Below are 25,519 nucleotides of genomic sequence, written 5' to 3'. Positions count from 1 at the left end.
GTACAGTACAGTACAGTACAGTACAGTACAGTACAGTACCACCCACTTCAGACGGGTCTGATTTTTTTATATTAGGTCGGCCTATATTTTGTGTGTTAACATCAGTCAGATTTTCCCCCTTTTACGTTTAAAATATATATTACATACAGTACTGTGTATATACCAACCATATTCATAGCGGTTATTCGCATTCTCTATCATTACTATGAGCCAACGGCGAGGAGTGCAAAGGTCAAAACTCAAGTGACCAGCAGACAATGGAAGTCACACTGTCCCCGGTGAGCTGGTAAAGGACACGCCCTGAGGCCAGTGAATAATTCAACGAGAAACATGTTAAAATTACACACTCTATCATGTGTTCCAAGAAATAATTGCAATTCCCGGCTATACACACTGTAGCAAAGTGATATTTGTCCTTCTCTTTTCCCCTCAGCATTAAAATACGACTGTTATTAGACTCTAGGCCAGGGGTGGGCAACTTTGACGATGGCGAGGGCCAATATATTTCCACACTCACTCCAGAGGGGCCACAGTGCATGTTACTGTCGTAGAAAAAATAGCCGATCTACAAGCTCAAAACGCGTCGCAGCGCGACGCGTTTTGAGCTTGTAGATCGGCTATTTTATATTTGAATTGAAATCCTGAATAATCTTTTGCTATTTTTTAAATGGAATCCTGAAAAGTAACATTTTTCTTTAATTTCAAATGCATTTAGTTATAGTTATATTAACTTTATGGACTAAATACAAATATTCATTGGACATAAAAAAGACCCTAACATTTTAATATACTATAGTAATTAGCTGAAATCAATAATATGTCAATGTTTAATCTGAGGGCCACATTACATGATGGTGGGGGCCGCCAGTTGCCCATGTATGCTCTAGGCCTATCGTTGGAACCATTCATTTACAAGGCATTTCTGGTCTCTATACTATATTCGTATGCCGCAGAAAACACCCTGCACTTTTACCCATTTATGTTTCGAATCAGCTTGAGATTATTTTACTCTTGCCCTTACTTAATTGCTCCAGATAGCCTCCACTGCAGTATGCGTCAGCTTGTACGTGCCTAAAATGCAAAATCATTGTGTTTCTGATGTATCTTTATAGACACAATAGATAATTTGACAACCGTGGTCTCATTCACATTATGATCATTCATAAATTCAAATGCACTACATGTAGGTGTAAAGCAAATTGAGAATTTCCCAAACAAATGAGAAAAATAGGGGGATGGCGGTACCTTTGTTGTAATATTACTGTAGTCTCTCAAGACAGGCGCCGTTTCTCCTTTATTTGCCGACGGGTTCTCAGATTGATATTACTGTAACTGTAACTATAGAGGTCCACGTGTTCTATCCCTATTACAGTGATGGGTCCTTTATCATGACAATAAACCCAGAGTACCAGTACTGTAAAATGCTGAGTGTTATATGCATTAAAGGTGTTGTAATATAATTGTTTTGTGGGTGAAAAAAACAACAAAACAGTGGTTTCTCCACTCCTCCAGCTCTTTAGTAAACAGAAAAGACATTTTCAGGTCTGTATACCAATTATATCCAAACAGGAGAAACAACCCCACAAAAAAAATCATTTATCAGCTTCAATTTGATTGTGTTCCAGTTCCAATTTTGTCTGCTCATTTCTTTGTTTCATCAGTTCCAATTTCACTTGTTTATCCCGTATCCTGTGTGAGTTCTCTCTCTTGATTGGATAATATTGGTATCCCGACCAGAACATTTATCTTCCGTTTATGTACGTGTGGAGTCCCCTGTTACTGAACACTCATTGCCACCAAAATATAGCTATTTCACACTTATTACAACAAAGGAATATCTCATACACACCCTTTAATTAAATTAACTTTGTGTTGTGATTCATGCTTGGTTATTTGTCATTGGACACATAAGGTGTATATTGGATGCTGTTTTTTGCACACATATTAGGTTTAGTTGGAATATTTACACGTTATCACTACTGAGAACATTGTATGATGTATTATGTTAACACTGTTAGCGTCTGGTGGAGTGTGCAACGCCAACATTTAACTGCATGTACATGGAAGGGCAATTAATAAAATCTTTGAACGTTGACAGTCACATGGCTGATGCTGTGACTAGAACACAGAAGGGGCACAACATTGGCTGTGGTCTCATATACATGGTTTTGATCAGGCGTCCAAGAGTGTGTGTGTGTGTGTGTGTGTGTGAGAGATTTATGTACATCCCATTTAAATAAATACTTCCTCTTTAAGTCTTTGAATGAAACTGAAAGCAAACGTTAAATGTTTTTGCCATGCTTTTAATCTTTGTAGCACTTTGAGATTTGCAAGAATGTAAAGCGCTTTATAAATAAAATGCATTATTATTATTATTAACGTTAAATGTTGGAATGAACAGCAATGGACCGTTTAAAACCAGTTTTTTCACCTTCAGAATGACAAGTTTTTTTCATCACACTGACAGCTCAGAGTATGGTGGAACTATTTGGGATGTGATCCAGTCTGACCTACATCTGACAGATCTCTTCAGGCCACTCCGGGGCAGAGAACACAGTCCCAGTAAACAGAAACAGAGGTTGGAGGACAAATAGAAGAGCTGCTATGGGATATAGAGAATTGTTTAAGTCAGCAAGATGAAGAAAGTACAAAAATGGACAGCTACTACAAATTAGAATGAGATTCAACAAAATAATTAGCTCAAGGCAGATATGGTTTCTGCAAAAAAATAAAAATAAGTATACTGATAAATTGGAAGTCTCCAACTTCTCCATGTTTCAAGAGATGGCTCAACGAGATGATCTCCATTACTAAGCTGGAACAAATCCATCATGACGGACGGAATACACAAGCTAAGTTCCAAATATTGTGGATGCCATTCCTGGCAATGCTTGACAATAGTTCACTATATGTTCTGTCTGGCTGCTATGATGCATAATTATCCCCGCTTTCCCACTCCTATAGACAGTAATGTGTGTCCCTGGGTCTGAGCACGGAAATAGCATATTTTCTTCACCACCAAGTGTCACTGTTGTGCATCCTAACACACAGACACACACAGAGGCGAGGGAGGAGAGCTTGTGCAGTACAGTACAGTACAGTACAGTACAGTGTGTCCCCTTGTTTTTTCTTTGTGTGTCTCTTATATGTAGTGTTAAACTTACTTTTCTGTCATTTGATGTATGATGTATTGTCTTGCCTGCTTGTCAAAGTGTCCCTGAGCAAGACACTTTCTGTGCGATAAGCACTTTGATATCGTCGACATTACGGTTGATGTACTACTGTATTCAATCACTTGTATGATGATACAGTTTGTTTTATTCATACAATATTAACATTATTCAGTATGAATAGGAATCTCTTTAAGTGCAGCTTTACGTTTGGTCCAAATAATTCATTCATACGGATTTGCCCATTAAAAAAAAGAAACACCCAAACCTTGAATACAGAATAATTATTTTTTTAATCAGAAAGTATTCCTAAGGTATTAAAATTAACACAACAAAAAGACATGCCATGCAAAAGAAAATTAAATGTCCAGCTTTTTAAACTTAAGTCTACCCCCTACACACGGCAATGACATTTCCACAGCTTTTTTCCCCCCTATGAACAGTACAGATATAATTGTCATTAATGGACATACAGAAAGGTAAATGCAGTACAGAGATATATTAATAATTTCATTAATGCACATACAGAAAGGTAATAATTGCAACAAGTCCCCCCCCCCCCCCCCTCTCTTCCTGTGCTCGTCTCTTGCCTTGGTCCCATGGATGGAGCACATGTCTCTCTTCAGTCGGTGCAGCGAGCAGTCTGTCTTAAGTCGCGCTTGTATGAGGGGACTTAGAGCGAGAGGGCCGTTATTGATCGTCCTCTATGAGTGAAGTCCAGGCATTAGTTCCAGCAGGGTGGCTAGACAGCTGTCCGTGAGCCACTCCAACGGCCCTTACACGGCAGGGCTGAGTGGAGCCAGGGATGTGCACTTTTGATTCAGATCTACCCTCACTAGCGCCGTCCTCCCCCCCACGCAACATCGCTTCTATTGACCGACGGCCATCCTGTGCTTTCACTTTACTAAGGGAAGCTCTCGCCGAGTGCCGGGACCTAAGCTGGGAGCCTCGGAAGCGAACCCCACCCCCCTCCCCATCCCACCCCTCCTTGCGTTATATCCCTTCTCGTGTGTTGACAAGCTCGCGATGATGAATCTTCCATGGTCGGCTGAAGACCGCTCCTAATCACTGCTGTCATCTGCTGGCACCTGCCATGTTCACTGACCACAGCAATCACAGCCAAGTTGGGTTATCGCAGCCCCGCAGTGATGGAGAGCACCAGTGTTTTGTTATCAGAGTGGAAACTACTGTAGGCACACCAGCACCAAAGCTAGTGCAAATTCTAGACAAACAATCCATTACTCCCTCGCCATCAATGTATGGTAAAACGAAAATTCCCTCATAGATAAAGAAAAAACGATGCTCACGTTTGTACTTTTAATGCGATGATTTTCCTCTGAGAGGACTAAGAGCTTTTGTCAAAACCTGGTTCCTTCCATCTTAGTCCTACATTTTCCAGTCTCAAGTCGAAGCTTGCCTTGCAAGGTTGCAGTTCACATGGCTGGTCAAAGGGTATTCATGACAGTCTTTGGTTGGCATGTGGATACACATCGAAACTACACAACAGTCTCCAAGCTTGAATAAATTATGGACATGGCACTTGACAAGTGTGTGTGTGTATGTGTGCTTCAGAAGCTAGTGCAACCTGTATGTCTCAAAAGAACAGAGTGGTTTGTGACGTCGAACAGTCAGACAGAGTGTCTGTCCTTTTATTCAAGCTTGGCACTGTCTGCAGGGGCTTTCCTGTGGTAGGGCTGGTGCAGGCTTGCTCGTTTCCTGTTCTTCGACTGACACCGTTTCCTATGGAGCAGCACCTGTATAACAAACCACAAAAGGAAAGCAGTTTTTCCCCCCTCCTCCAATACCAGTGGTGTCATGGTGTTTTTTTTTACTGGTACCACAGCGTCTTAAAGACGTCACGTGCATGTGCTCATCGCGGCATGCACACAGAACAGCTGATATTGCCTAAGCCTATTAAATAGTGTATGAGAGTTTTAGACACAAACACAAAAGTAGACTTAAAATAGTCAGACAAACATCTTTACTGCACACTAGCGAAACTAAAAAGTTTGCTTTGGACGAATTAATCCGTTCTTTGATGGAGGAGGAGGCATTCTTGTGTGCAGAACACCTCACAGCAGCAGTAGTAGCCTACTGGGGCCATAGCCTACTACTGTAAGTGTGCATGCTTACCATATAGGCTACATGCACTCAGGTATAAAGTAAACCTAGACCACTGGGTAGTCTTGGAAAGTCTGGTGACGCGAGGTCGATTAGGTGCGTCTTCTCTTGAATAGGGGGGACGCGTTCTAGCGTGCACGCACATGCGCCGTTCCGTCCCTGTGCGTGCACGTCAAAAATAATCACTGGTACCACGGTTTGGTACTGCGTTCTACAAGCATGACACCGCTGTCTAATACCTCTATGCTTCACTTTCATTTGCAAACAATGAGAACGATAAAACCTAAAAGCCTAGATTTCAGTCTTGTGAGGTTTGCTGTGCTCAATAACAAGCCATGGCAGGGTCTGCCATCTAGTGGCCATTAAATATATTACATGACTAGAAATAAAATGGGGAAGGGGGGTGCTTAAAAATAATTACCCAAAAAGAAAAGAAAGACCTGAAACCAATTGTCAGAGCCTAATTTGACCATATCAGCAACATTTACAATTATCAATATTTTGTTCCAAGTTAAATGTGACTTAAATTGTTATTCAATAAATCCATCATTCATTTTTCAAAGTAATCAATATAATATTTGTCTGGCAAAATGTTTTAAAAATAGATCAAATAACTGTGAGCTTGTAGATCAGCTATTTTTGTGAGACACTATAGTAAGAGGTCTTTTTCTATATTAGGGAAATTGCTTTTTACGTCAATTCATTGATGCAAATGCAACTCGATTCTCGATTACTGGAATTGCGTTAGTGTAATCCCTTTCCCTATTTCAATATATATATATATATATATATATCTTATATATTATCTTAATTTCACACTCGGCCAGTTTGGACTGGACCAATAACGAGCTATATCTACAAATCATCCTGTGTAGTGGTAATGGTTTTTGTTGATGTGCCATTACACAAAATGTACTTTGTTACAACCAACTACTTTGGATGACTGTTTTACTTACCAATATATCTATTGAATGGTTTTAGAACACCACAACCAGGTTGTAACCTGTATATACTGTATATCCATACCATATCCTATATCGCATACTATCACATGACCTCCACACCCAAGACTCAGATAACTCTTATCTAGTACAATAAATATGGCCTCACATAGCCAGGCTTAATCTTGTGAGCAGAGTTTTCACTTCAAGATATTAGTCTGGAAAAACATCCACTGAGAAATCAGCTCAGATAATGAGCAGCTCTAAATGTGTTTTATAAAAAGGTTATATCTTTATTTGATAGTGGAGAGTCAGGAAAGGAGTGAGAGGGGAAGATATGCAGTGAAAAGCCTTGGGATGGATACAAACCCAGGCCAGCAACAGTAATGACCATAGCCATACCAGGTGAGTGACTGGGCACCCCGCAGTTCAGAAGTTCAATAAGAATAATTGTGGAACTTTAAGAGGTCAGACGAGAGTTGGCTCTACTGGTTCGACATCATGCCTATTTGTGAACCTGACTGGCAGATCCAACTATTGGCAATATTTCTTTCACTGACTATGCCAAAAAGTTAAACCCAAGCAAATGCTGAAGCCAAGTTTGTCGGCTTGACCATTGACAACACGAGCTGAAATACATACAACACAGTACGTGTGTGTGTGTTGGTTTTTACCATTAACAGGTGTTTGGCATCGTCCTGTTGTTATTTTGACATCTTCCTGCCATTAGCACCAGGCGTCCCTCCTCATAATCATCCTGGTCCACACTGATGAGCAGGCGCACGCCGTCGGGCCCCGCCTCCGACCTCATCCAGTCGGTGATGAAGACTCCCTTGAGGGCCTCCAGCAGGGCGCCACGAAGGTAGTCGCTCCAGAAGGCCTCCAGGTTATCCAGCTCTGTGAACTTGATGTCGCACACCACAGAGCCCACCTCCAGCTCCCGCAGCAGTGAGCTGGCACGGCTGAGACAGGGAAGCAGTCACAATCAATTAGATTTAACATACTTTTTAGGTTTCTCTCAATAAATCATATATATCCTGACCTATAATATATATATATATACACACACACACACACACACACACATACATACATACCTATAGATACATATACATATATATTCTATTTGATATAACAAATTAAGCCAATCTATAAGTAAAATCATGCCAAAATAAAAATAAATAAAACTAGACTAATGGACTAAGAGTTTGGTAGTCGACTAAACTCGACTAATCGAGGTCAGGCCTAATGTGCACCGAGATTCAATCAAGGTGATTATTAAATTTAATTGTGATTTCCATGTAAAATTATGCTTAGTTCAAGTTAGTTTAGTTAATTTGAACAGCCTAACAAATACTGCAAGAGCACGTTTAAAAACAATGAAGACAGACGTACACAGACGCTGTGTAAATTATACTACTGTACACTCAAACAAAGCATGCATATATATATAGCATATGTCCAAAAGGTTAGCAGTACCTGAACAACTCAAACTGGCGCTCCAGAGGCTGCTGCTTGTCTGAAATGACTCCGTTGCGAAGCGCTGACTCCTGCTGCAGGTACTCAGCCCGCACGCGCAGGCGCACATCTGAGGGTTGGTGGTGGTTGGGTGGAGTGGTATAGGAAAAAGAGGGGGTGAGGGGGAGGCGGGAGTGGGAGATAATGGTACAGATGAGAGGTAGAAGAGAGAAAACAAATTATATGAGCACGCAGGGAAGGCACAGGAATGGGGGTTGCGTACATAAATGAAACGAGTCAAGGTGAAGAGGATGGTCACATGAACGTTAAAAGGGGAGAGGCGAGGAGAGGTCACATTGGGGCCACAGACAAAACGACAGGGGAGATAAAAATGGTCGTGAAGCCAGACAAGATGGGGACAGAACAGGAAGGGGGGGGGGGGGGGGGGGGGACCAGGGAGGGGGGGGGGGTCATGGGGTCCAAATAAGGGAAAGAAACATGGGACACATATGACATCATTAAAGTCAGTTGGTTTAAGCTCATCTACATTTGGTGCAACAGACCAAGGATTATGGACTTTGGAGTAGCAGATGGGGGACTTTGACAAGAATAAAAAAGGTACCGACTTGACTAGAGGTACAGTTGTTCACTGGCATAACATGTAACAAAATTAAGGATGCAATTCCATTTCATATTCTTAAAGCAGTGTATAGCGGTGCAGTGGGGCAGAGCAAAACAGCCAAAAGTACGGGAGTGGAGCTGTACCAATCACATTCTTTTAAACAGGCTACTACTGGCATGACTCACAAATGGACTGGTGATGTTGAGAATTAAGATGTTCTTATACACAGTAACCAGCAGTGTGTCCTGTAGATTAGGCCCCACCTCGTAGCTTATCCCCAAATTTCTGTGGTCTCATATTTAACCTCAACTAATAAATGTAATCTTTGAGGGCAGCTGAACAGCTGTGGACTGAACATCATCAGAACAGATCAATGGAATGGAAAATTGATATGTGGCATCCTGTTCGTCGTCTACTTCCAGTTTCTTTGTCAAATCACCATTCAATTAGGGAGGCGAAGGATTGCAGTTGGGTGTATATTTTTAAAAACCTGACAGCGCCACAGGAAAATATACAAATAGCATGTCGTGGACTATACAAAGGCGCAAGTTTCTAAAGTTGGCATTTCATTGTTGGCAAGTCTGCTGAAGTCTTTTTCAATTATCTTTGTTTGTTTCAAGCACCATATTCTAACTGATTAACTCAATCCATGATGGGATCCACTGTGGAAAAGGATTTGCGATCATGCAGCACAGCGAGAAGGTTCAGAATGATACATACTGTACTGAGCAAGAGCACCGTTGTGATCGTCCTCTCATGTCATTCATGTCAGAGCTCGGAAGAGTGGAAATCATTGGCGGACGACTTTCGCTGAAACAAAAATCCAGCCCTCCCCTCACTCCCACCCACCATCAACCCCCACCACCCCAAATTCTTCCTGCAATGATAGTTAGCATTTTCTAACAACATTGTCAATTCAAAATTATATAGCAGCTTTTCTAGATTTTCCTCTTCGATGCCCAGCCTGACTCTCCCCTACTGAGACTTCTAAAATACAGTCCATATATAGATATCAAAAACTAAAGCAGAAATGAAGATATGGCTTTGGTTCATTTAAAAAGGTTCAACTACATCAGCAGCAAAGGTTGAGGATTAAACAAGAATACACTCTTTTTACATTAGGGGCACTGAATGAATACCTATGTTAACTAATCGGGATGTCAAAGCCATATGAACGTATATTGAATACATATACCCGTGAAGGTTGGTGAAGACAACGAACCAGGTTTCAGTTTAGACACAGGAGGTGACTTATCTTCAAACGAGAGCACAAAGAGGATGGACCAATAGTAAATTATCATACGATCAAGAGCTTTAAAGTCAGCTGGACAGCTGTGTGATCCCACTGGCCGTGTTCAATGGAATTGGCTCATTCCATTTCCCCTACGGGAAAGTGGAATGAGAGTCAGAAGAGGCCCAGCTTTGGAGGCCACCATCGGAAATGCAAATGTTGAGTTAGGGCATCGATTATGCATGTCTTGACATTTTGAAGGAGAGTGAAAACCAAACACTGGTTCCCTGTTGAACTTCACAGGGCTCTAATGAGGATGCTTTTCATATAGACAGGACTGGATCAAAGGGGGAGATTAAAAACAAAGTTATCCCCAGGGTTTGACAACAGGCTTACAAGTATTTAAAAAAGGTTGGAAGTGAACTAGATTCAATCAATATTTCACTTGTGGAAGAATAGCATTAAATTCAAGTTATTTACAGTCGCACACACAAGAAAACTCACACTAGGAGAATTGATTGAATAGGTTCTTTTGTGGTTCATGACAGCAAAGTTACAGTACAATAACTCAAAATATGTTGTTTGCATTGACACAGAACTCTACTCTTATGGCAAAATGACATGAGTGAGATCCTATGTTGACATAATGTTATTTAAGCCCTTCTGTTACAACATCTAACAGATTGCATTGAATCTAGAGATGCATTTCTGCAAGTAAACTCCATGGACAAAAAGAGATACAGCATTTTGACATGTTTAGAGGCACCTCATCATAACACACATCATGGCTGCTCTTGAAGGCTATAGTTATCCATTCCTGCCAGCTCTGTGTCAAATCGACAAATGACAGAATGTGCTTAGTGAGCACATTCTCTGCTCAGGGGAGGGGGGTTAACTGAATGCCAAACAGGAGTGACTATTGAACACGGCAGCAAAACTTTCTTTTAACAGACATTTCTTTTTAACAGTGGGACTGTTACGGCATCTAAGGTTGGGCACGTGGCTGTGATAACCACCTGCAATCATGCAATTACTATATTTAGAGATTATAGATTGCCTTTTATTCCCGGCTACTGCCCCATTTCCGAATGGGCAAGATGGAATTTGAGACAGTGGTGAAGTGGAGAGGGCCGTAAAAAAAAAAAAGAGCCATTTTGTTAGGGTTACAAAGAGCTTCATGCTTCATCAGACACAGAGGGATCCACTTAGACAGGACATTAGGAGACACAGCTTTCATTTTCTCACTTGAAAAACACACTGTACAGAACCCGTTTGGCTTCTTCAATCTCACCCCGACCCAAACGAGAAAAAAAAAAAAAAAAAGTTTAAGTACCCATTTACGAGGAGTCACTTGGTTGCGGAGAGCTTCAACTCTTTATCGATCCGTTTTTCTGCTGAACGACTGACCGAGTGGAGTTAGGGGAGGTATCAAGAGACAGTCCACACAGACCCCTCTCTCTTAAGACAGAAAAACTAATCGCTCTCTGTACCAGTTTGCATGGTTTGAGCGATTACAGTCCGTTCTCTCCCCCTCATTGTGAATGAGGAGGGTTTTCCTGACACTCTCAGGCTGGCCTGTTTAGAACTGTGAACATAGAGAAAAAAAAGGAGAGAAGAGACAAGCACAGGTGGGTTGGATTCAGGACATCTGTCGAATGGGTGGTTTTCTTAAGAACAAACATGGCATGGCACAGCACTCATTTCTATTAGTTGTAATGAGGTCTAAATTCAGCGATATAGTGGTTAGCTCAGACGTGCTTCATCTCCATGGTAGTATGCATGTAAACAGGATGCTTGGGAGTAACCTCGACTGACCTAGCCATTAATGTAAACCCTGAACTTAATGACGAGGACGACATTTAATTTCACATCCTTAGGGCTAATTTATCCTTTGCCCAAGTGTTACTTGGCTAGACAAAATTACATTTGTAATAATCTTTTTTCAAGCAAAGTGGTTACAAATCTACCTTTAGAATGAAGGAGCAGGTAGAGATTAGTCTTTCTCAAGGACAATTCAGTAGGATGCACGATGGGTTTGAATCCATGGCCTTCCAACTACAACACGGCCTAATCATGTGGACTCACTAGACGGTCTTGTGATGTTAAAATCACCCTACTGTACCTTCAGTGAGGTTCATTGACCTTGGCCTTCACAAGCATCCCATTTAGATTGCATGAAAGAGGTTCCTCTTAGCTGCCAGTTACAACACTTTGTGGGCACTTGTAAGAGCAGCTTTCAACTGGCACGGTGTAAATGAGACACTTCACAGAAAATGCTCTGAGAGATGAGTTGCAACAGTGAGTACACAGAGTGGTAGCAGAGGTAGGGCCTGAATGCTGTAAGCCAACATCGGACTGACGGGCCCTATCTATCTCTGTACCCTGTGACCATACACACACACTCACACATACACTCATAGGGCACAGAGATTAGATCAAGCAAGGGGTTTCTCTCAGCAAAGCACCACTTTGCAGATTTTTCTTCAGAACTGTGCGAGTAACGCGATTGTACAGGTTTGGGCCCGAGAAAACAGCAACCATGACACACGTTTAGCATTGTTGATCAACAGAGACCACATAGGTGGTAGAGTTGACAGTGGAGGTGAATGTGCATAATGAATTGTATATCCTTTAGCAGACTACTTGAAATACATTGAAGATGATTTATCTCATCATATATAGTGTGCCGGTTTCATTTGGGTTCGTTCAAGTCGTATGATTGACATTTTTGACAAGAGGAGCTGATATTTGTATGAATGAACCAATGGCCTCAACACATTTGCCATAGAAGAAACAGTTGACTCCAAAGTCCCAGTTAAAAGTACTTTTGGGTTCAATATTAATGATATTCTCTAAACTTTGTGCAATACATGTATAGGCATATCGAGATTTGATGAATTGATAATAAAAAAAGAAATTTGATGATGGACCAATATCAATGAACTATGTTCTTCATCAATCAAATGTAGTAGTAGTACGAGTTACATTTATTTCAATTCACACTAGCATCGAGATAAATAATTATTTTTAAATGTTTCGAAGTGAGCACTTCATCGGTTCTGTGAAACAGTGAGAGATCAAAAGCCCTCATCAAAAAAGCAAAAACAAATTACGTATAAAGAACTTAAAATAAAAAAGTAACAAAGGCCATCTCAGCCACAGCGTATGACACTAAATGTTGCAAGGACGGTTTGTTGAGAGCAAACTTGCTTTGTTTTGTTTTTCTGAAGGGCATAAGGAAGGAGGACAGCTATAATGTAATACACAGGCATTGAATACAGATCATAGAGACAGCCTCAAATCCCCATTGTGAGGAGGGAGGCCTCTTTTACCTTAGGCATCGGACCAGACTTGTGAGACAGCGAACCACTGAGCTGATCATCACACACACTGCTGAACGTATGGACAGTGGTGCAACAAACTTGTTTTTTGTTTTGTTCCCCAGCCTCACTGTCTTTCTCTTTCTCCATGTTCCTAGGGTTACTCGTCAAGTCCTGAGCCAACCTGGTGGAATTAAATGCGGAGTCAAGACAGCAACATGGTCACAGTTCACAGGCAACGTTACATCACTCTTACAGCAGCTTAGCTTGGAGGGGCTGTCTTCATTTGAAGATGGCTTGGTTATGTCTATCTGAATCAACAGGCCTTTGTTCGGGGGGGGAAAAAATGATGTTTTGATCAACACACGATGGAAGGCATTCGCAAGGTGTCGCTTTTGAGAGGGGCAGCATGAATGGCCAAATAATTTCAAACAGAGGGGCAGATCCATGTATGGAGAGTGTAAGTTCAAGCTTTTTGCGGTAACAGGAACTAGCATCGGTCATGAATAAAAAGGCAGAAATAACAGAACATTGAGGATTTCGCTATACAGCTTTCCAATGTCAAGTGGGAAACTTCAGCTAGATGAATGGTTTCAAATATTATTATTTTTCTGGCATTGTTAGGGAATGTGAGCTGTGATGGTTGGCACTTTAGTGTGACTTGGACTCAAGCTAAAAGAACGGAGAACAAATGCCTGAATCTAGTGGTGGGCAAGTCTTATCACAGCAAATGAGAACAGATCACCTACCAGAATGAGCTCGTAACAGCAGCTGAAAACAATTTGTTGTTTGAGAGGTAGAAAATGTGATGAGGGAAGAGAAAGGGCTACTGAATTGCCAAAGAGAAATGGAAGTAAAAGGTAGAATCTCCCAGCAGTTGCATTATGGTTTATGGAGATGCTAGAACAATGAGATGAGTAACATGGACGGGAAAGTAGGAGTCAGTCTAGTTTCTTCACATCATTTCAGCTGGAACTTAACTACCTAGGAAAATAACAGGGCTTTTAATGTAAGAATTGTGTTTTCATTCATGCATGCCAAAATGATTAAGAAACAGGGCGAATGTAGAAGCCTCCTCCCCACATTTTCTTGCCAATATTTTTCCCAAAACAATAGCACAGTAAAGCACACCAGTGGTGTTCTGTTACAATTCTGTGGAGTTCAATGGGCTTTTATATGAAAAAGGGACTTTTGGCAGCACAAGCATGCAGACATTCTGCAGGCCATTCCTCATCATGGTTGTATGTCCATGTCATGACACAAAGGGCATGGTGTATAATTTCAACCCCCGCCCCCCACCCTGCAACAGGAATTGCAGAAATTATAATTGGTCTGTTAATTTGAGACATGTTTGTTTTATAAAGACTACGTAGACAAAGGCCACAAATCACATAATCTTATCTGGCACACAAGGAATCCTCAGAATGTTTAAGTAATACTTAAAACTAGGTAAGCACTCAGTTAGTCGTGCCATGAGTTCTGTCATGATCCAAGAAATCCAAGGATTTTTTTTTAAATTTAATTGTACGACCAAGTTTCACAAGTGAACCCTGAGGCCGACTCTACAAATGCCTTCAAAATCCTAATGGTTTTCTGAACCAACGCCCTGGTATTGTTCCACCATGAGGCCAATTTGGGGTGGAGTGTCTTCCATGGCCTCCTGGGAGTGTGCAATGCTGTGCATGCAAAGTTTCACATCGTTAGGTCTAATGGTGTCTGAGATTAGCTGCTCACAGGCACAAGGATGGATGGACATAGACAGGGGTGAGAACATACAGTAGTCTTTGCCTGCCGGCCTGTCTAAGACGATTAAGGACAGTGGAGCCACATAGCCATTATATAGTCAGACAGAGCATAGCAGGATTCCTTCCAGGTCTAACATTAGTTGAGGGTTGAACAAAGCAAAGCATAAGGAAGAGAACAGGGAACAATCAAAAGTGCACAGATAATGTACAATTCCTCTATTCAAATCCTCAACTTAATGCCCAAATGAGTGAAACTATCGGTTGATAGTACACTAGGTTAAAAAGCCATGTTCCATGTGGGGGTCTGGTGGAAATTACTGGAATTAAGTCAAGACTGAGAGGAGGTTGGATGAATGAAGACGGGTATGAGTGAGAGCAACACAAAGAGGAGTGTTGATGCGATGTTGGAAAGCTAATGAAGAGAAAGGATGACAAGATATGGAGGCAGATCTTACCGCAGGAGGCTTTCTCTGGTGGTGGCGGAGCAGTTTTGTGGCCCTTGATACTTGTCCAGGGGAGACGTTTCCGCTTCCTCTTCTTCTTAGCAGGTTCAGGCGTGGGAGGGGAGAAGTCTGGAAGACATTTACTATTTGTGTAAGATCACAGACCCAGATATCAGAACCAGAGGAGAAGATAAATAAACAGTCTACCACTCGTCCAGGAGGCATCAGATCACTATGGCTTTTAATGTTGCCGTTAAATTTCAATGCACCAAATTCTGTCTTACACTGCTGGTAGTTTCCAGTTATTCAGTGTTATACTGTTGGAAAGGGCATGTCTTTACATTATATACAGCCCTCACTTCCATAGTCTCTCCAAAAGACACTGGGCATGTGATGATATACAGTACATTACGTGTCCTCACCTGTTCTCCTTTTCTTCCGTGACACCAAGTGTAGCAGGTCGTGTCGCGTGAGAACTCTCAGCAGCTGCAGTAGTGGCTCCACACTCTCCTCGCTGAGGTAGCCTCTCTTCTCCAGCTCCAGAAGTAGCTCCGTGCCAGTCTTTGGCCTGTGTCTTGCTGCAATGGGGCAGACAGAGCCTCTGGGCTCGATCCGCCTCCAGGCATTCAGCAGGGCAGGAGCAGGACCTGGTGGATCACCCGCATTGGCGTCCTCCGGGCCGAGCTCGGCCTGCCATCCTGCCGGGTCGAGCGGATGTCGCCCGGGAAAGGTTTCATCCAGGAGGAAAGACAGGACGTCGATATCTGTCTCCGTCAACTGAGAACCAACAATTTCAAAGATTTCATGGAGAGAGAGCATGCCATAGTAATTGAGGCATTCGGTCTCGTCCCAGTAGAGCGAGTGTCTGAGCCTGTTGTACTGTCGAAACATTTTGGCCAGTGGTCTGAAAAACAGCCTCTTCTCTCCAGCCTCTCCAACCTGGTCAACACTGGTTAGCTATAAAGACATTTAATGGACACACACGGACACACACACACACACACACACACACACACACACACACACACACACACACACACACACACACACACACACACAAATACACACGTCAGGCGGTGAGAGACAACAGTTCATGTGGATTAATGCTGTCATGGATGGATGTAATATTGTTCTCTCCTAAAGCAGGTGTTTAACGAGTGACCTTGTTAACTGCCGAATCTATCTTGTCGCAGTTATGACAGCTGGAAGAGAATATGTAAAGTAGCTGACTAGCTGTCATCATGAATGCTTCTTCACATACCTATATGATTTGTCTTTGGAGTGTTGGAATGGAATGGAATGTTGACAACAGTGTGTCTAAGTCAAATACATTTTCTAACATAATTGATCTACATCAATTAAACTTTGAATCTCATAGAACTACTACTACTTAGTCTTTGACTCATTTTTATACATAAAAACGAAAAGATTACAAAACATTTTTTTTTTTACGAGATTCAAACTCATACCATAGTGGGAAACATAAATGAAAGCCAGACTATTCCAGTGCTTCATTATCACCACATTATGCTGCAGGCTTATAACTTTTGATCACGGTCCATGCACTTGGGACCATTTTGGTGGTAACCAAGTAATTTTACTAATTTCATACTAATAAAGTATTCAATAAATAGGGGATGTAACAAGTAGCCAGGCTATGTCAGAGCCATAGAGTAAGACAGAGTTACGACAACTCTGTTCACTTCATGGGGCCAGTCCAATCACCAATGGCAGCTCTTCTACATAGACTTCTATTGGTGAATGGTGACAAAGGCCTGAACCGGACGTTTACGGAATGCAGTCTATAGGCGTTACAGTGACAAACGAGTTACATGAACCCTTTGACCGGGCTGTTTTCTGCCCCTGTCTTACTCTATGGCTCTGGGCTATGTTATAGGATACTTAATTAATGTCTCTTTTAGAGAGATGGTTCGCTGTACTGTACTCTAAGCTGTATATGAGTTGTTTTATTCTATACATCTGTTGATAATGGAGCACTTGATGGAATAGACCTGGTCGTTGCTAGCCTAGGGAGCTTGCATGGGTGGGTCCAAGTTTATTCCTGTCAGCAGATATACAGAGAACACAAGCACAGCAACAGGAAGTAAACTTCTATCTAGTTACAACGTTTATGTTGTGTGAAAAATGGTCTTAAGTGCTGATATGTTTATGTGCTTATGTTTGTTGTGGGGGAAAAAGGTCCCTACTTTCAAAGACTACATACATACGCAATCTTTTATAGTTGTACAATGTGAGACATTCACAGGAAGAAGGTAACATGACAATAGTTGACAATAGTAGTTGGCAAGTGTCAATTACGTGACATTTCGTCAAACAAAACTAATCAAATATTTTATTTTTAATACATTGTGATGGAAAAGATATAAAAAAAAATTAAAAAAAGAGAACCAGTCGAGAAAGAAAGATGACATCTGTTCTGTGTTCTGTCGTAACTATACAACAACCAGACCACCACCGATGCATTTAACCAATATATAAAAGCCCTGGGCAGTAAGCAGTTAGGTTGTAGGACGAACTAGCGGAAACAGCCGATCTACATCTACAAGCTCACCACTCGTTGCCTGGCAATACGTGGTGGGCTTTTATATGTGCTATTTTCACAGCTTAAACCGAAACACCTGCGGTGCAGTGGGTTTGGCGTCAAGTCGACGGCAAGTTTTTTACTAAACAAGGACACATACCTGTGTGTCTGCTGCTTAGAGTCTGCTGTCGGAGGCTCGTTGTGTGTCAGCTGGTGAGCTGGACGTGGTGTAAAGGGCGTTGTGTTGTTGTGTGGTGTCGTGCTTTTCTGTCCTGTACACGCACACATACACACGACACAAACAGCGAGCTGTTAAGATACGACACGCCTAGTACACGTGACGATTACGTAACCTCACGTTTCACTGGAAAAAAACAAAACAGCCGAGAATCCGTCAGTTCTCGTACTTTCCATCATCAATATCACAAGAAATGGCTAACATTTATTCCACGTTTCTAACAAATAATTATAAACAGCCGAGTCGGTCGCTCTTTCTATTAATAATTCAAATTAAATTGGAATACAAATGTATAGAGTGCCTTAAATTAACATAAACAGCTGATGTCAACACTGCAGAAATAATGGTCATAACGTTAAAGACCAAACTGACTTTTATAATTCGACGGTCATTTCGTAACGCTTACGTTAAGGCCCACGCCCGACTGTGTTGCTCAACGGGGGACAATAGTTGGTTTGTAAAATCAGTGTAAAACGTTGTATTTCTTGTTATTGGAGTTTTAATGTAAGCAGAGAATCCGATGAGACTCACCCGTGTTCGCAGCTGACCTGTCAACAACAAGCTGTGTGTGCCTAGGGTAGTTATTGCCTTCATTATCTGTATGAGCCATTTGTGGCTTGTCTAACACATGAAATAATTTGACATATTTAATTTACGCTATTATGTACTTACGATACACGAATAATAACGGTTTTTTAAATATTTTAGAAAGATCTTACAGTAATGATCACAAGTGGATGTTAAATTGAATTAAGGTTACATTCAATTGAAGGCAAATATTTACCTTTTGCGCTTTTGCATACATGTGACGTGGACAGGGACGTGGTGCATTAGAACCAGAGTAATCTACTAGGAGAGTGGCGACACTAGCGTTGATTCCCATTGCAACAATGGAATGCGGAAGTGCTCATTCTATCTCAATGGGATAGTTCCAATGTTTGGAACTATATACCATAGAAGCACCCCGCTTTGCGGCGAGATCAATGCGTGTCGCCACTCTTTTACTAGATTACTCTGATTAGAATTTAATATATACTCTAAGGATTAGAACCATAGATTAGAACCCCCAGATTAGAACGCATGATACCAGTGTGGCACACATGTTATAATTTATATACGTCTGCAACCTTACGTCCAGAGCTATCTGCAAACATTTATGAACCACTTTTAATTTGACTAGCCTATACTTGTTTTCACGAGAATATTTTCATGAGAAAATGAGATACGTGCTAAATACAATATTGTCTTATTATTGTTTTAAGACTCTCTCTCTCTCTCTCTCTCTCTCTCTCAGTCTTGACGATGGGTTCTCAGATTGCTCTCTCTACACTACTGTTACTGTATGCCTATGGTTATGTTATGTATCTACTACAGTATAATAACTGGTTATTACTACCAGTAGGTGGCGCTATTCCCCCCATGTTTATGACAACAGGAAGTTTAGTAGAACATAATCTTCCAGTGGCTCTCCACATCATCACATCCGCCGCTAGCGAAGAACAGAGGGAGAACAGAGCAACTTTCTGCTGTGAGTGTTTACATTTATACATGTCTGTCTCTGATTTTATTTTTGCTCTCTGGTGTATACGAAACAACCCGAAGCGAAGCGACGTCCTTGGATATAACTGAAAAAATAATATACTCTATATTGGATTAGTGCGGCTAGGTATTCGTATCAGTGATGCTAGTTATGCTGCCGCTGATCAACAACAAACGAGTAACAAAGGTGTTTTATTACTGCGATATAATATGTGTGGTGGATAGTCATATCCACACCCTGTTCTGAGTTACTGTAACGTTATAAGAAGTGTACTGTCTTGAGCTGATGTGGCAGACTGGCAGTGACTTCACTAAACCCATGCAGTGGTGACCAACATTTTCCATTGCCATTTTCTACTGCCTGTATGTAATTAACAGAACACACTGCAGTCTAAATCCTATAACTGGACTCAGGCTCTGAGTCCAGTTAGTATGTTGTAACATAGCCTATCAATTACAAAACTTACTTAGAAACAATACAAAAACAAAGAGTGTTGTATTGTTACAATTAACATAGGATGAAGCATTAGTGTTTTTCTGTTCTTTTTTTTTTTTACAAGAAAGATAGTGTTGTAGTTGTCTACCTCGCTCAACCAATGAAACTGGAATTACAAGAATTGCCGCTGTCTTGACCAAAAGGCACTGGCCTTAGAGCTGAAGCTGGTCTCCAAGCACCATATAATGGCTGCCCTAAACTATATGATACGTAGCTTGCAGAGTTAGTTCAGTCAGATATACTGGAGCAGGTTCATGCTATGCTCAAGGGACATAAATGTATTCGAGCGGTTAATATGCTGCATTACTATATGGGTGTATACATACATACTGCCACATACGCTGATGTGGCAGTCAGCTGACCAATTGGGCGGGCTCACCTAGAATGCAGTCTAGGTGAGCCCGCCCAATTGCTTCTTCCTGCCTTCCTTATGGTTCCTGGTTGTTATGTGATGTTTGCTACTTTGCTCCCACCGCCACCCCAGCACCACCGGTGGGCTCTGTTATTTCTGTTCCCCATGGGGGGTTGTTATTGTATATCCATCTCCCTGCTTTTTATGTTTAATGATGGTGTTTAATTGTGCCGAGCAGGGAGAAAACTGCAGCAGAGCCGAATGCCAAGATAACATATTATATGCACACTTGTATTCTGATTCTATAATAAATATATTGGTTAAATCTATTTGTGACTTAAATATACTATGACTGAAATATACTTAATTGACTGGGATCTATATTAGGTTGGCTTTTGTCTCACACGCCAATAATCTGAGGTTAGCCAATAGTAATAGCCAATCTTGAAGTTGTAGTCTCAACAAAATAATAAGCATTATCCATGTCTACAGGCTTCTAAATCTGCTGAATATTTGCACCAGAGTAGGGATCAACAGTAGGGATCTAGCAGAAGACAAATTCTGTGTATGTGTAAATCTGCTTTCTAGCCATAAATATACTTAACATGTTTGACCACCAACTTTGTTTGGCCTCAATAATATTGAATTGTATAATTATACATATATTTCTTTGTTTTTCTGAATTTCATATTGCACAACACAGGAGTACATCGAGGTTTCTGTAGATGACTGCTGGAGTTCCGAAAGGAGAGAACTGCCTTGTAGACATGGGCAGCAAGGCACCATTTACCGGGGACGTGTTCACCGCTGATGAGGCTATTCCTACTGGTGTAGGGGGAGCAGGAGGAGTACTGGCAAAGTAAGCTTCCATTTTGTTTATTTCCTGTCTATTACATCTAGGTGGTAAATGGTGCATTTATATAGCACCTTTATCCAAGGCGATTTACATAGATTGTGCATTACATTCACCCATTCAAACAACACATTCATACACCAATGGTGGCGGAAACCATGCAAGGCACCAACCAGCACATCAGGAGCAATTAGGGGTTCAGTGTCTTGCTCAAGGAAACGTCAACACTCACTCTGGGGGAGCCCGGGATCGAACTGGCAACCTTGTGGTTACCATCCGTTACCCCTGAGCCATGCACTGCCGCTCTATGTGCATTATTGTAAATGTTGACTAACACAGACAGAATATATCAGTGAACATGAATACAGTATACCTGTACATTAAGTCAAGTCAAGTGTGATCACAGGCAGCACAAGTTTACCATGGCTTCTGTGTGTCACCTCACAGGCTCCTGCCCAAAGGCTTCACAGCAGCCATGGCTAAGGAGTGGGTGGACAAACGGCGGAAGTCCATCCGTCCATGGGCCGGCTTCGTGGACCAGCGCAAGTTCTCCAAACCCCGCAACTTCGGAGAGCTTTGTCAGAGGGTGGTGAGGAATGTGGACACCTACAACAGCAATTACACCTTCATCTTCCTGGGTCTCATCCTCTATTGCATGTAAGAGCAACATGGAGCTGAGTATTGGTTGAATACTGATTTGACAAGGTGGAAGATAAATGCACCAGTGCACAGTAGAATGCATGTTGTGTACAAAGCAAACACTGCTTTGTAGGAAGGAGAAATGCACACTGAGGACATGTGTATGGCAGCAGGAACATGAATCTTTTAAATAGTACAAACCTTCACACCTAGCTCTGAATGCAAGTTATTATCTGACTTATCTGATTATTAAAAAAGACAATAGAGGGTATGCGCATGCTTAAAGTGAATGGCACATCGAGTGGCAAAGCAACATGCAAAGTGAGTTTAACATTGTTTAATGTCGTTTAATGCAATCAGATAGAACTTTTCTGTTTGGATGCATGGATTGTCAAGGCCAGAAAGTAGTTTTTGCCACTCAGTAGGCATTCCTGCATAACTTCCGGGTTTGATGATGTCACGCGCATACCCTCTATAATTGTCAACACCCATAATCACTCTCAGCAACAAAAAAAAAAAAGTGCAGACATCAAATAACAGTACATTGAAATATTGCATTTTCACCATGCTGTTGCTATAGTTCATGTAGTCATAGTTTTTCATTTCCTACAAAGTGTGTTTACTCTCATCATATCTTTGGTTTTCCTTTTCCCCCTCCTCAGCTCTTATAAATAGAATGGAATATAATTCCTTTATTTGTCATTGTACACTGTACAATGAAACTTTGTGCAACTCCTCAGTGGTAAATATAATGTAGACACAATCTGAGAACTGACTTTTACCATGGCCGTTTTTGCGCCACTGTAAAAATATAATAAAAAAGAAATCTCAAAAAGTATTTGCTTACTAGACCTAACAAACGACTAACCAAAAACTGAAATGATTCAGAAAGATCTCTCAACTTTGAAATTGTTGCCATAGTAAAGATTAAACTGAACCTTGTCTATTGTCTCCCACAGCATCAGCTCTCCTATGCTGCTCATTGCCTTGGCTGTGTATGTTGGTGCCTTCTACATTATCCACCTCAAGTCCCTGGAGTCCAAGCTGGTTATTCTTGGTGAGTGAAGCTGCCATGGATGACGGATAACATTATTTATTTTGTGTTAGAGTTGGGTATCATTGGGATTTGATCTGATACAGTGCTAAAGTAGTAAAAGTGGTAAACGATGCCTGAACTGATACTAATAAAGGCACTAGACGATGGTATAAATGCAATATTTGCAATCAACGGTACATTACATTGAGAACTGAATTTTCCCATTGCATCCCTCTGTTCTCCAAGTGTATCCTGTTTCGCAAATGTTACATGTTCCATACACGGTGGAATCCTTTGGAGTGAAATGCAGCCACACAGTCTAGAGTAGACCATTTAGCATTAGGACTTTAAAAAACAAACTGTAGCTCAAATGCTACCAGAACAAGTTAATCTTTGATGTTGAGCATGCTGCCAACAAACACTCAAGCACAGGAGTGGAAGTCCAGGAAGTGATGTCACTTTTATACTGATCACATGATTGACAGATTACCATGTTTGGTACCTGGGTTACATAGTACTTCAGTCCATTAAATCATTAAAACTGGTTTCGGGCTATGTTATGGGCTGAAGTGTCTTCATAAGAGGATTATTCAACATGACGAGATGCTGTGCCACATTCTCAGTGATATGGTTTATGTTTGCATCAGGTAAGGAGATGACACTGCCTCATCAAATGAGTTTGGCCGGGGGTATTTCTCTCCCTGTCTTCTGGTTGGCTGGAGCTGGAGCTGCTCTCTTTTGGATTCTAGGTAAGAGGTGCAACTGTTAATCGACCTTATGCATTTATTCAACTATTATTATTTTAAAATAAAATAAAAATAATTCCCCCAAAAAATAGAATATCTAGGAGCTCACGACATCTTCCATTCCTACGCGTTGTGAGCTTGTAGATGAACTATTTTCGCTATTTACGTGCATCAAATTATGACCGATATCCAATTAATTGCAGGGTCAAATCGACCGATACAGATATATTACACTATTACATTATATTTATATTGAACTCATAACTGAATTTTATTTATTATTTTTTTGTTTTGCTGGTGAAAGTAGATGGTAAGCCCTCACCATCAACAGCTAACGCTGTTAAAGAGACAGACATACATGATTTAAAAGATGAATATCAACTGTTGCCCTCCATGGGGCGGTTTAGAGTCCCTAAATTTAAGAATAACAGACTAAACAAAATCGTTAAACCGGAGGATATGTTCATGTTCTTGTCTGTTATTGTGATTTTTGTCCTGTAATGTCTATCGTTTTGCAATGTATTGTGTCTATTTCTTGTCTGTATCTTGAACGGTCACGTCATGGACGCAAAACAAATGTCAGTGCAAGCTGACAATAAAGTTGTATCGTAGAGACAGGCAGACTGGGCAGCTTTGTACTCGGTCACATTATTATTTTGAGACCGGTTCGATACAGATTTATGGCCGATTTCCATCCATACGCTACCGATTATATAGTGCATCTCCAGTTACTACTGTTATTATCAGGGTACTGTGGCTCTGACTCCATGATTTAGTCATTCAATCAAATCCTTTCCTTTCTCAGGAGCAACGTTGTTTGTGATCGGTTCTCACGCTGCGTTCCGCGAGCTGGAGAACTCGTCCGACATGGATGAGCTTCTAATGGAGCCCGTGTAGAAACCCGGGGTGAGCTCTGACCTTGCTGGAGGATGACCTCGTAAGCACTGGTCTAAGATCTGGTCTCATGTCAGACCCTGCGATAGCTCTAATACTGACGGGAGAAGTGGGGGAAACTGATCCCAGTTCTGCAAGTATGGTAAACGTGTACCCGTATGTGTTCCTCCTCCTACCGTAATTTACGATGCACCTGGTTGTCTTTTATGATAGGTACAGTATGTCTATATTGCACTACATTATATTAAATTAGATCGCTCCTTAACCTGCAGGCGGTGATTCAGGCATTATACCTAGACTGCACTGAAATGGTTGTTACAGACTGCATAGCCCATTTAGAACTATATTAGAACTCTTATTCATTACATATTAATGCCAGTACCCACCAACGCAGAAATTGTGTAGTACATATTTCAGCAAATTGCAATGCAGCTTATGCCTTCTCCTTGTAAATGTCTCACCTTGGATGCCTCATTATTTGTGTCAAAATGTGCCCATGTTCCCTGTAGTAACTTCTGGGCTGTTACATTTATTATTATTATTATTTTTTACATTCAGTTCATGTATAAAAAATGATGGTGAATATGCATACTAATCCTAATTGAAAACACCTAAGGATAACCATTTTTACACTTTATATATTTTTGCAATGATTGGTGCACAAATAAGAACGGATATATGTATGAGACATCCTGCAAGCTTTCTTCTATCAAGTAGACTTGGGTATAATGCTGACTTTGCATATTAATCTGATAATCTTTTTACATCTCATTGTCTTTATATTTTGCAATCTATTATTTGTTTTCTTCTACCTTGCAGTTAAACATTTTGTATGTTAATAAAAAACGGGAAGTGCAATAAAACTCCTGACATGTCATTATTTTGTCACTGCAGTAACCTGGCCCAGCCAGGCTGTGTTTGACCTCAGAGAAGGTACTTTGTGTTTTGTGGACGAAAACAACGCTTTTACTTTTGCTTGTGCATGCAAGGCAGGCTACACAGAGTGAACTCGTAGGCCCTTAGCTTTTCTTTTTCTCCTCATTCTTCTGCCACAGTCTTGGAAGTAACACAGTGGAATAGGTCAGTTCCAACCCCTTGTGGCTCCTTCCCCTCTCCCTGTCTCCGTCACACCA

The 25,519-nt window shown here is 41.2% G+C and overlaps 2 protein-coding genes across 2 annotated transcripts; one reads left to right on the top strand and one right to left on the bottom strand.

Annotated features, from left to right (window-relative positions):
- Positions 1-3,444: 3,444 nt before the first annotated feature.
- On the bottom strand, positions 3,445-18,402 carry dedd1 (death effector domain-containing 1). Its single transcript, XM_079504576.1, has 7 exons — positions 18,363-18,402; positions 17,754-17,865; positions 15,474-16,008; positions 15,064-15,180; positions 7,712-7,820; positions 6,907-7,194; positions 3,445-4,924 (listed from the first exon to the last, which is right to left on the bottom strand). Exons 3-6 carry the CDS (start codon positions 15,940-15,942, stop codon positions 6,909-6,911), a joined length of 981 nt encoding a protein of 326 aa, XP_079360702.1. The 5' UTR covers positions 15,943-16,008; positions 17,754-17,865; positions 18,363-18,402; the 3' UTR covers positions 3,445-4,924; positions 6,907-6,908.
- Positions 18,403-19,298: 896 nt separating this feature from the next.
- On the top strand, positions 19,299-25,243 carry rabac1 (Rab acceptor 1 (prenylated)). The gene is made up of 6 exons (XM_079504577.1): positions 19,299-19,359; positions 20,922-21,077; positions 21,519-21,728; positions 22,670-22,767; positions 23,394-23,495; positions 24,298-25,243. Exons 2-6 carry the CDS (start codon positions 20,944-20,946, stop codon positions 24,387-24,389), a joined length of 636 nt encoding a protein of 211 aa, XP_079360703.1. The 5' UTR covers positions 19,299-19,359; positions 20,922-20,943; the 3' UTR covers positions 24,390-25,243.
- Positions 25,244-25,519: the final 276 nt, after the last annotated feature.

This window comes from Electrona antarctica, assembly GCF_951216825.1.
Source record: "Electrona antarctica genome assembly, chromosome: 6".
Taxonomy (NCBI): Eukaryota; Metazoa; Chordata; class Actinopteri; order Myctophiformes; family Myctophidae; genus Electrona; species Electrona antarctica.
This window is presented reverse-complemented; position numbering and strand designations above follow the sequence as displayed.

Bases quoted from the DNA above. Each gene is read 5' to 3' on its own strand.
- dedd1 (XM_079504576.1), bottom strand. From the start codon at position 15,942: ATGTTTCGACAGTACAACAGGCTCAGACACTCGCTCTACTGGGACGAG. The intron at 15,181-15,473 runs GTGAGGACACGT...AATGTCTTCCAG, and splicing joins ACGGAAGAAAAGGAGAACAG to ACTTCTCCCCTCCCACGCCT. The intron at 7,821-15,063 runs GTAAGATCTGCC...ACCAACCCTCAG, and splicing joins ACCAGAGAAAGCCTCCTGCG to ATGTGCGCCTGCGCGTGCGG.
- rabac1 (XM_079504577.1), top strand. From the start codon at position 20,944: ATGACTGCTGGAGTTCCGAAAGGAGAGAACTGCCTTGTAGACATGGGC. The intron at 21,729-22,669 runs GTAAGAGCAACA...TGTCTCCCACAG, and splicing joins GGTCTCATCCTCTATTGCAT to CATCAGCTCTCCTATGCTGC. The intron at 23,496-24,297 runs GTAAGAGGTGCA...TTCCTTTCTCAG, and splicing joins TGCTCTCTTTTGGATTCTAG to GAGCAACGTTGTTTGTGATC.